The sequence below is a fragment of the Manacus candei genome, unplaced genomic scaffold (assembly GCF_025592945.1).
Source record: "Manacus candei isolate 608988 ecotype Guabito, Panama unplaced genomic scaffold, ASM2559294v1 h1tg000048l, whole genome shotgun sequence".
Lineage (NCBI taxonomy): Eukaryota > Metazoa > Chordata > Aves > Passeriformes > Pipridae > Manacus > Manacus candei.
In genome coordinates this window covers 7,825,064-7,837,465 of record NW_026138096.1, presented here as the reverse complement: position 1 = coordinate 7,837,465, position 12,402 = coordinate 7,825,064, and the positions used below count along the sequence as shown (strand labels likewise).

The window sequence follows — 12,402 nt, the reverse complement described above, 5'->3', positions numbered from 1 at the left end:
CACAGAGTTTCAGGACTTTTCAACACTATAGAAAGTATTTCAAAAGCCTCACTGTGTCTCAATAGGATTATTGAACAAGTATCTCATTTAAACCTCTTAAAAGCACCTGAAAACAGGAGGTGGTCATTTGTTGTCATTAAAGCTGCTTAACTCCTTTTATGCATCTTTATTTGTGCTCCACCACTTCTTACATGCATGAGCTACTATGGACTAAGTAATCAAGAACAAAATGAAAGATCCCTCCCCCTGTGCCTTATAACAATTGTAATGTACATTTAAATCCAGGGTAATGAGCCCAGCGTGGTAGCTTCTTTTTTTTTTTTTTTTTTAAATCACTGCTTTTCTAGAGCAGTAATCCTCTGAAGCAGGCCAAGGCACTGGTTACTGAATGTTCAGCTGCATGAAATACCGTCCTTGTGATTTCTGTACACTCACAAATATGTATATCAGGCTGCACAGTCGATAATCAAATCTTTCACTAACTGTTGAAAGCTTAAGAACTCAGTTTATATTAGGGAGTGCAGATATTGCTTGATTCTACCTCATTTTACAACAGATATAACTGGGTATTGGGAATACTGTCCGTTCCTAAATCAGAGCCCAAAGGCCAGATGTGCACTATGGCACACTACTGCCACAGCAGATGTCATTCAACATCAGGATTTGATAAACACAGCTATGAGTGGTAAAAACTGGCAACCTAAATGCTATTACAAAACCAAACACATGCTTTCCCCTCTCACCCCTTCCCGCAGCTCAAAGCAATCGAGGGGAACAGCAGCAACAACCAGCACAGACCTCACGTGCCTAGGACTGATTTGCTAGAATACAAAACCTGTAAAACTTCATTCAAAATTTTCTTAGCATAAAACCAGACAGAATCTTAAATACTGTATGAGGAATGCACATGCTATACAGATTCAAAGTTCCACTTTTTTTTTTTTTTGGTTTCGTTTTTATACATATAAAAAAATTCAGTTTCCCAGAAGGGATGCTTTGGTCCATTGTTTAGAGGCTCAAGGATTTTTCCATTCACTCCAACAATAGAAGGCAAACGACTTAAAAAAAAAAAGAAAAGAAAAGAAAGTTTGGATGAAAATTTTAAACCTCAGAAGAACAAGTTCCAAAAAAACCCACCTCAAAATTTTCTAGAGTACAGAGTTCCTATTTTAACCCAGTCTCTATTTCCAGTCAGTGCGTGCAAGTATTCCTACAAAATCCATATCCAAGGAGGCAGTTTTACCACCGGATTAATCTACCCTAATGCTAACCCGAGACAAGGTATAAAGAGCCATGAAGGTGCACTAGCAGTCACACCTCTGATCCAGGTAAAACTGGCCCATAAATACATACACAGACAAGTGAAAAAGGATCAGTACAAACCAAAGAGGAGAGTTGGGGGCAGGGGGTGTTGCAAAACTTGATTAAAGCACCAAGCAGGACCAGCTTTTTTTTTCACAGCAGCACTGTCCTGGATCATCTTACATAAATCATGGAACTGCACTCAGCTAACTCAAGGAAAACAGCTTTACACAGGAACCTAATACAATGGTGTACGATTACACACACACGTTATTTGGCAGCACAGCAAGAAGACCTTGTGACTACCTTGTATCTGCTGTTACAGCTCACGGATTCCACTTTTCCCCCCTCTGCAGGCTTGAAGAGTTTGTAAAGCTGGCAGACCTGCCACAAACTCCATAGTGTTTGCCACCTCACTTCCATGTCCTGAACCATCCTGCTGCAGGAACCAGCACTAGAGCCATTAGTTTTTAACAGCCAGTATCATATTTTGCATGTTTTACTTCTTCCTGTCCTCTCTCCTAAGTGTAGGTATGTGACCCTGTTTAATCCAAACCCTGCCAGCAATTGTACTAGCAGAATTTTGGAACTGACTTTTAGTTTACATAAGCAATAGCTCCTTTTGCATTAGCCATGCTGCAAATGCTTGTTCATGTGGTTAGATTACTTGGATATCCTTCCATTATTGCCTCCAAAGAGGAAGGAAAGGGCAGGCAGAAATAACTCATTTGTCAGTCTGCATGAAGATAAAATTTCTCTAGGACTGTCAGTTCATGTACAGCTTAATACATTTAAGGCAGTATGCACTTCAATTTTAATTTTACATTTTTTAAAGTTCAGGAGCAACTTTTGCAAAGTTTTAGGGAATTTGGCATCAAAATTATAAGACTTCTTCCAATCAGTCAGTATACTATGATTTAAGGTTGAACTGATAAAAAGAAATTAACTGTGTTAAAACAAACTTGAAATAAGGTTTAAAAAAACACCGTAGATAAAGGGTTTTGTTTAGCTGCAAGATGGCTTTGCTTTTCACTGATGCTGGGTTCTAAGTCTACCATGCCTTCATTCCAGAGATAGGATGTCCTCTTCCTCCAATAAAGAAAACACAAAACCTAGACTGAGAAACTAACATCACTGCAGTTCTTAAAACTATTTTCTCTACATCTCCTACACCACATTACATGCATATACATTCACACAAACACACGTCATTAGGTAAGAGACAGCCTACATCAGTGTAAACACCACTTCATATCTGCAAACAAAAAAACTTCTGTTTTATTTAAAACAAGAAAAATTGAACATCTGCACACAAAAACAAAACGAATCCAGAAAGGCCAAATGCCAGATCACTACTTAAATATGAGAAAGATAGATCTATGATGAAAGGGCAATCAAATTAATAAGTCCACCTACTGATGGAATATTACTGCTGTTTGTATAATTTCCCAGAAGTATAGCTCAGTGAACACAACACAGGCAGGAAAATCAATGGTTTCAATCCACCCTCTGGAGAATTTCTGATTCTGTTTGAAACCATGAATTAATTTGTCTCACTTGGCTTTCCAAGTTTCCCAAAGCTCTCAGTAAGCCAGCACAAGCCAGAACTGCTGCTTCACCAAGTCCTGCAGTCCTCACCTTCCCCTGTCCTCAGCTACTCCTTCTTGGCACCACATAATCCCCTCTCACGTCAGCACACACTGTTATATTTATTGCTGAGCAACGTCTCAGCTGGATCAGCTGCCAAGCATATTCTTGCACCAGCATAAGGAAGGCGTCAAAAATAAGGAGCATGAAAATGCTGAGACCATCAACCGGCGCTGTTCTTGGAAAGAGACCACAGGTACCCACAGCTAAAAACTGCTACATGTGCATGTAACAATTTTTGCTATTTGTTTCACCTTGTGAATATAGGAAAAACCTTTGCATTCTGCATTAGGATGTGATGGGTTCCAATTACACATCAAAATGTTCACATGTGTACCTAATTTTATCAGGAAATTATGAAAACAATGAGCAAATATTCATGTTTTTTATCATTTATCGGAAGTTTTGAGGGCAGAGATGTGACCCTAACACTTCGTGTGTGCAAGTGCACAAACTGCAGAGCGCCAGACTGTGCCCACGAGCAGCACTGCTCACTCCTACTGCAGAGTACATACACTTTTTGCTCTCCAGCATTTCTTCCAGCACATCTTTTTTTCAGCAACAGCTGAAACGCTTTTTTTGTATTTAAAAAAGGCAGGAAGGCAGACTTGAATTTTTAATCTGTATAAACTGCTTAAACATCTTGTCCTTTAAAACAGGAAAATGAGAACTATCAAATCAGCACGTTGCATATTTTGCTAATGAACGGGTGAAGTTGAATATCAATGCATTCTTAAAGTAAAAAAAGGAATTAACTACACCAGTTTATTATTTTATAGTCTTTTTATATATGAGCTCACATCAAATGCTTTTAAATACCCATATAACTTTTTATTCTAATTGAATAAGCTTCCATTTACTTCATCCAGAACCTGAAATTACTATTGAAATGCATGTATGTTATTCAAATTTGAAAGCACTCATATTTTACATCTCCCTTTTCTTTAAAATTATCAGTTTCCTTTTTACAGTTTCATACATGTAAGCTACATGTCATGAAGAAAACAAATGTATCTGGACTAAAATTATTTCAGATATATTTATAGCTGAGATAGCACATTATCAGTCATGAATTTCAGCCTGCTGCTTTAATCCCGTTCAAAAAAAAAACAAGCAAGCAACAAACCAGAAATAGAACTGGCACAAATCCAACCTTTACTAGAAGTGTTTTCCCTCTACTTTTCCAGCTGGAGTGAAAAAGCAGAGAAAGTGACCATATACAGAGACATAGCACATGGATGGGAACTTGAGAACAAACCACAACTGCTGCCCACATGACAAAACAGAAGAATCCTCTGCTGTTCCAACTAGAAAATACCAAATTTATCTTCAATAACAGAGAACACAACTCAAATGTTCTGGAGCAAAAATATCCAAAAATTTTAGTGTCCACACAGTGAGCAGGAGGGAAACACACCTAGCAGTTTTAAATCTAGGAACAGAAGACAACAGAAAGAACTAACTCAGTTCAAATAAAATGGAGGAATCACTGAGGACACTCAAGTGAAACTGGTGTTTATTCAGTACCTGTCTCCGTTCTCGACGAGACAAAGTGTTTCCGTGCAGGATTCTCCAGAGCATCCTTGCAGCTATTTTGGTGTCAATCCACAGTAATCGAAACCCATGGTAATAGTGCTTCAGTTCATCCATAACCCTCTGTCCGAGAGATTTTTTCACAACTTCCACTTCTGTTGGACTATACACAGGACCTCCTTCTTCCAGCTTCTTGTTTTTGTCCTTCAAGGACTTCAGTGATTTTTCAACTATAGAGTCATCTTGAAGGGGACGTGAAGAATGCCACCATCTAACTGGGAGATACTGGGGACCTAAAACACCCAGGGTTGCTAGTGGCGTCCATGAGCCAGAAGAGCTCATAAGAGTAAAGTATATTTGTCCAGATCCTTTAGTCCAACAACAGAAATGATCTTTTTTGGAGTATGTGTAAACAGGAGGGACACCAGTGCAATATTTAAAGTGTACAGTCCTTCAAAAGAAAATGCATTTGAGAATTAGCAACAGATCATAAGCTATTTATATATATATATATAATATACACTTGTATAGTTATATATATTTATGTATTATAAAATGCATCATTTGAAAAATATCTACAACATATTTATGAAAAAGAATGCAAACTTTTATCTCTTAAGATCAATGTCTATACCTGAAAAGAACAAGTGGTTTTACTTCATGACCAAAAAAAATAATCTGCAGGGAATTTTCCATTAAACAACTATGAAAAGGTAGTTTATTTTACTCCAATTAAATAAAGAGTAGCCATCAGATGTACTTTACATTTAGAAAGCTATATTTGAAAATTATTCTGCAAATTCATAAGTAACATAGAGACCCTTTTACTACTTCTCCTGTTTGAGCAAAACACTTGAGAAAAAGAAACAGAATTTGTAGACTTGGGATAGGTGCTGAGTCAGAGGAAGAGAATTAGTATCAGAGAAATCTGATTTCATTAGAGTTCCTCTCTTACTATCTCCATGCATTTAGTTTTCCTTTTTCAGCGGAAACTTTTGCAAAAAATTCCATCATGGTACTGATCCGGGGCATAGAGAACCAGCACCTTGTTCAGAATTTTGTTCTTTTCTTTTATTAAATGTAGACTCAAGTTAGCAGGGAAGCACTGCCCAAACACCCCAAAAGCTCCTGTTACACACAGAAGAACTACTCCTTATACCCAAGTAGAACTCTACACACTTTTATAAAAAGACAGGGTAAAAATAAAATAGTAGATAAAATATTTTATATAAATGAGTTCTATTAGGTGTCCCTCAAATTGAAATGCCAGCATTAAAGTCACCTACAGGTGAAATGATTGGGGTGTTTCTTCATGGAGCCATTGTACTAACAAAACAAAATCAGAATGTGATTTTTGTCTTCAGTCAAAAACAGAAAATAGAAGCAAATGGCTCTGCAGGTCTGAATAACATTTTAAGAAAAAAAAAAGTTTCTTGAACAGTTGTAAGTATTAACCTCCCTCACTCAATTTTCAGGTAGAAGCACTTTTTAAACTTAATTATCACATGTTCCAATGGATTTTAAATTCCTTTAATGGTTTTGTCTATTTAATGTTATTCAAACAGAGCTTTGAACAAAAAAAAAAGAAAGACTGAAATTATTACTTTTTAAAGAGACATTATTAGTTTCTAGTTTAAACTAAACTAGAATGGTCAGACAACTGCCAAAACAGACACAGTTACACAAAACAGTCTCTTGATCAGCTAGAAAAGTACATATTTGCACAGGTATTAACTGATGAGAATGACAGGTCTCTTAAGAAAATAAAGTACATATTCAAAACCAGATTAAAACATTTGCATAAATCAATCCAGCCTGACTCTAAGCTCTAAGGCACTTCCCAAAAGCAGAGCTCCAGGCCTACAGACCAAGTTCCACCTACATACATCGACACTCTTCTGCATGGAGAGAGGAAGGGAGCTCTGCCAGCAGAACTGGTTCTGATTCTGCAGAGAAAAAAAATTTTGCAAGAAATGTGCCTCTCTGAACATACTTTCACAAGCAGGAGGTCAGAGAGACTTCTATCCTAGTCTGTCCTCAGTATTTGTAATAGTAGAGTCCCCTGCTTTCAGATCTGGGTCACGTGGGGTGCAGGCACTAGTTTGTTTTATTTTAAGCAGCCACTTTACATTAACAGCAATTTTTGTTAAAAAAAAACCAACAAAACAAAACAAAAAAAAACCCAAACAAATTACAAAAAAATAATTTTGTTTGATTTGGAAGGGACCTTATAGAGCATCCAATTCCAAACCCCCTGCTATGGGCAGGGACACCTTCCACTACATCAGGTCGCTCAGAGCCCCATCCAGCCTGTCCTTGAGCAGTTCCAGGGATGAAGCATCCACAGTTTCTCTGGGCAACCTGTGTCAGGGCCTCACCACCATACAGCAAAGAATTTCTTATGTCTAATCTAATCCTACTCTGTTTCATTTTAAAGCCATTTCCCCTTGTCCTGTCCCTCCGTGCCCTTGATAAAAGTCACTCTTCACCTCTCTGTAAGCCCCTTTAGATACTGGGAGGCCTTCCTGAGCCTTCTCTTCTCTAGGCTGAACAATCCCAATCCCTCCCAGTCTGTCTTCAGATGAGAGGTGCTCCAGCCTACAGGCTTAAAATCCTAAGTTTCCAAATTTCCAAGAGAGAGGTCTTATAAGACTTACACTAAAAGTCTTTACAAATAAGTACATAGATATTTGGAAATGCTTCATGTATTTTTAAAAAAATAAACACAATTAATTCTACAGCAGGTGATATAGAACTAACATGTCTGAAAAAGAATTAGTTTGTTTTGCATTAAAGGGTTGTGTCTAGAGACACATCCTTATGTTAAAATGGAAACTCAGGAAATCGAAGAATAGTCACTGTGCCCTGGTCAGTTTGACTATAAATGAACTACAGAACACATATTTTAATATTCTAAGGAAAGGGATTAGGAAATTCATGTCCACAAGTACGCCTTGTGAGCCAAGCCAGGAACAGAGAATGGATTCTGCCAACATTCAACTCCTTAAGCTCCATAAGGGCACACAACAGCTGGATTCATTTTCAGAAGAGGACACCATCACCCAAGGCTGTAACATATAATAAACTACTTTCTCTGGTTTCACAGAGATACAAATCAAATGATTTACATTCCCAAGTGTCAGCTATGATTTTCAAACTAGCTGTGATTCAATGTTTATGGTACTCCACAGAGAAAGTATGCGGGAAACTCATCACATCCCGTTATGACACCTGGAATCACCCAAGAAAAATATTAATATTCTACTGCCTTCACATCAGAACTGAAACAAAAAGGGAGGAAGTGGGTGGAAAAAGGAAGATCTCAGTTTCCTTCTCCCACACACAACCAAGCAGGTGAAGAGAGTAATACTCAGACTTCCTTTAATCTGTCAATAACACAAGCTGAAGCTAATATTTTAGCACTTGGTCTAGATATAAACCTACGCTCTACAACACTACACTAACTGATTTTTTGTACAGTTTTGAGTTCAGAAAAATGTTCATATTTACTCACATCTTGTTTGCCAGCCTCAGAGACGTACAGCTAAGACACGCCCGATCTCCCAAGTTACCTAGAAAAAACATCAATAATTAGCATTAATTCTGAAATTCAGCACGATGTTTATTTACACAGTGAGTTGCACACAAGCACGTGATTTACAAGACCAACCTTTACATAGGAATGGCTACTACTGAAAGCACAAAGATGCAGCTTAACAGCAACTTCCCTAAGCACTGTTTGTCAGCACATTCACACTTCGGATGTTGCCAATTCTGTTTTGCTTTTGACAGTAGGCATGTGAACTACTGAAGCCCTGTTCCAACAGAAGTCAAAGCACATGCCTTGTTCTTATTTCCCTCAATCTGTAACCCCAATTTACAGCACAAAAAAGAGAAAACAGGTGGGAAGCAAGGCAGATGAGATGTTCAAGTAAACTGCCTGTGCACATCTGTGGATGTGTGAGGTACTGCTTGCTCTTGTTCAGTCACCTGAAGACACGTTTCCAAGTCCCTCGGGCAAGTAACTATATTGCAGAAAAACTTCACTGAAAGCAAATGTAATTTTTTAATAGCTCCATGACAACACAGGATTAGATGATCCAAATGGAGCACTTGCCAAGCATTTAGGATGAAAATAGCTTTTTGTTTGTTTTAAGCAAAACAACAAATAAAACATGAGTAGGAACTTAAACACATTTCATTAGAGAAGCGAAACCACATCACTTCAACACATTGCTGTCCATTTTGATTAGCACCTGGTAAAAACAGCCCTACTCTGTGATCTCTCTGCAAAGGATACAAATTGTCTTGAAGGGCGAGGACCTGACCCAAAGCACATGAAAGGTTAGCTTTCCAGAAAAAGCCATGTTGCTCAAAATGAATTTTATTTAAAACGCTAACACAGAATCAATCCTAATAACAGCTAATAAAGTCCACAAGCAGGACTGACACCTATATACAGGCATCCTCTATCCAAGTATAGACAAGCAGCATCCACTCTGGAAACAAACTGAGGAGAGACCATGAAATGATAAATCATTTCACAGGCTTCAATAAAGGGCCATGCTTCAAAGCCTTCCAACCATGGCAGAAGCATCAGCAACATGAAATGCTACCTAGTGGCTGTACACAATCTACAGTCAGTGAAAATCATCCCTGAAATCACTGGAAAGGAATTAATCTCCCTAAAGAGACTTTAAAAAAATAAATCTTGTATCAACACCTAGCTACAATAACTCAACAGGTAGCTGAGTTATACCAACTGCCAAAAGATTTCTGGACAAATTACAGGAAAATCACATAAGCAAGACTCCAAATGCCTTGACACTTTCTGGCCAATCTTCTCAGAATTCGTTGTATCCAAAACAAAACTGGAAAGCTGGATAGAGCAGGTATGCTGTGGTTTGTTTCTCCCATCTGGAACCTACTATTTCTAGTCAATCCTAAGAGACAGCAGGATAGAAAAGTCATTTTAGAGGGCAGTTGTACCCTTTTCCACCATTAAAGCCAAGATATGGTCTATGACAGAACCTAAAGTAGAAAACTCTGAGAAAACACAGCATCCCAATACGAGATAGTTTAAGTATTAAGGGAAAAGAGATACCACAAAACCAGGTGGGACAATCAGAAAGTATAGAAGATAACTTATCTGATGAAAATCTTAATAACCAAGGGATGTCCCATGCTAAGTGGGCTCTGAAGTAATTACAGCAAAAGCCATCGCATTATCAAGTCAAAGGATTTACCCATCTCAAGTCATATCAAACTCTAACAGGCACTTACTGCCACTGCAAGTAGAGCCAAAGGAAAAACTGTCTCTTTCTGGCTCAGAAAGCAAGCTTTGAGAATCTGTAAAGGCATTCTGATACTCTCCAATATTTAGAGAAAGAACAGCAGCTAAATTTCTAAACCCAAAAGGCATCTCACAGGATGTCCCTGACTTCAAGGAAGAGCTGACCAAAGCAGATAAGTACCCAGTGTCTAGACAGGTAAGCCACAGCAGGGTAATCTGCTTGTCTCACCTGAGTGCCAGGCAGCACACAAAGCCCATGTGCCAAAATCCAGAGTCCTACTAGGAGAGGACACTGCCTGCTATGGACAGGTGCCCCCAGAACAAACAGAGATGATCTGGAGATCAAAACTGGCTTGGAGTTTCTTAGATAAAACTCCACAGGCAGCAAGACACTTTCACTTCACTTACTTTCTTTCCAACCAGACTCATTAAATGTTAAGGAAGGGGTCAAAGAACAAAATTCTAAGATTGCCACAAGAAAACATGCTGACTCAAATGCTTCTTGTTGTACAGCTATTCAGAGTGTGAAGAGGCACACAGAAACCGTTAATTCCAGCTTTGCCAGTCTTTGCCAGACAAGAGCTCTTTATGTTTTGCAGTGCCTGTTATAACCACGTACCTAAGAGCAAACCAGACCTGAAATAAAACACATACTTCCAACAAAAAGGAGCAAAGTCCATAATCCTTGCTTCTAGGGTAACCCAGACATCCAGAAGTGTCTGAACAAGGTGAATGTTGCTTAACCACACTCAACACTGTTCATTTAAGAAACTTGCATTAGCTTTGTAAGAAAGAAAGGCAGTAGTGCCAGAAAAACTGTATGTTGACACGTTCCTCATGAAAAAGGAGTAATGAGAAACTTTATTCACAAATTTAATGAAACATCAAAACCAAAGTTTTTAATGTAGAATAGCTGTGCACTGTTACTATGTTTAGAGTTTTTAAAAATAAAATGCTAACATGAAGTAAGTCCCTACAGAAGTGTAAGCTTGTAGTACTTAACAGTCTGATCTTGACAGGAAGAACATTTAGGATTCTTAGAAGCACTTAGCTTTAACTTAATCTTAGACTACTTACACGTAGAGCAAAAGAAGATGAGCTAAGTAAAGCAGAACACCACACACAAAAAAAATTACACCTTACAATAATGCATTAATAATAAATTAACACCCCAAATAAAAGCACTGATTGTATCATAACCATAGTGCACCACAGCACACTAATTATTTGATTCTATCACAGTATTTCAGCACAGGTTCTCTAAGATTTATAACACGCAAAACCAGAGCGATCATTAGCACTTCTTATGCTATGCAACCAGAAGAATCAAATTTAATCCCACATAATTTGAAGGTACATGGATGTGTTTCTTCCTGTTATAAACTGGACAGCTGAGATACCCCAGTTGTTGGGTTTTTTTGAGGTCACTGTACAAGCTCAACCTAAATAACTGTCTCTACAGCAGTAGTTTAAAAAAAAAAACCCATCAGCTAGAAGAAGCTATCGCATTTGAGTGATTACTCGTAACCAAGAGGACAGCCTGGTCATCATAATGGACGAGCCTCCTCTTGGCTGACCAGGTTGGCCTGAACCCGGACGTGCCGCCGGCCTGTTCTCAGTGACAGCGCTGCAGTGACAGGCCGGGGCCGTGTCAGTGACAGTGCCAGTGACACGCCGCTGCCTGCTGAGCTTTCCCTCATTCCTCACTAACCCTCTGCCATTCCAGCTCTGGGACGTAAAGAGCAACCACAGGCCTCGTCCATGTCTCAAGTTATCAGCTGTTTCATGCCACTAAACTTCACCACCCAGAGATCCTTAAACCGTCAAATTATCTTGGTTATTAATCGGTATCTCAAACTGCTTTTCCTTTTTATTTGCCAGGCTTTCAAAGCCACGCGGAAAAAGACGAATTCACATATCCTTCCTGATGCGAACTAAGAAAAAAAAACCCTTGTACTTTCTTAAAGGGAAGGAGCACATAAACTAGCGAGAACTCCACTCCCCACCCAACCTACGCTGAGAACAAGGCGGGCAGGACCGAGACGTAGTTCCTGCACCTTAGCAAAAAGCACGTGTTTTCTTCTTCCCCAGCCAGCCGGCATTTAAAGGATACGCCTGCCCCAGCTGCCCTTAGGGCACAGCATCCTCTCCAACCACGCTGGTAGGGGAAGCACATGCTTAGAGGCCGCAGGACTCAGGGAGCGCGGGCCGGGACAGGCCGGGCCGGGAGCAGCGCCCTGCCCAGCCCCGGCTCGCCCCCGGCGGGGACTCAGCGGCGGCCCTTCCCTCCCGCAGCGGCCTCTCCGCCCACGCCGGGAGCCCCCAGACGCCGCCGCCTCCGCTCTCCCTTCCACCCTCCCGTTTCCCCTTCGCCCAGGCCCAGCGAGCGGCCCCGGGGGAGCCTCACCGGGCTGTGGCTGGCGGCGCAGCGCTCGGGGCAGGCGGCAGGCGCGGCGGCCGCAGCTCTGCAGCAGCATGGACGCCATGGCGGCGCTCGGCGGGCGGGCGGCCCCGCTCCTGTCCCGTCCTGCCGCCCGGGCCGCGGCGATCTCCCTCCCACACAGGCTCAGCAGCGCCGAGGAGCCGCGTTCGCCCAGCACCGCCCCCGCGGCGCCGGGCACGCCGGG

The 12,402-nt window shown here is 40.4% G+C and overlaps 1 protein-coding gene across 1 annotated transcript in view; it reads right to left on the bottom strand.

Moving 5' to 3' along the window:
* LETM1 (leucine zipper and EF-hand containing transmembrane protein 1) overlaps positions 1 to 12,348 on the bottom strand; it is a 31,076-nt gene extending 18,728 nt beyond the window's left edge. The window contains exons 1-3 of the mRNA XM_051798564.1: positions 12,183 to 12,348; positions 7,997 to 8,054; positions 4,477 to 4,933 (exon numbers count right to left, since the gene is read on the bottom strand). Coding sequence (XP_051654524.1) covers positions 4,477 to 4,933; positions 7,997 to 8,054; positions 12,183 to 12,261 — 594 coding nt within the window. The 5' untranslated portion in view covers positions 12,262 to 12,348. The remainder of the gene's footprint in view (positions 1 to 4,476; positions 4,934 to 7,996; positions 8,055 to 12,182) is intronic.
* Positions 12,349 to 12,402: the final 54 nt, after the last annotated feature.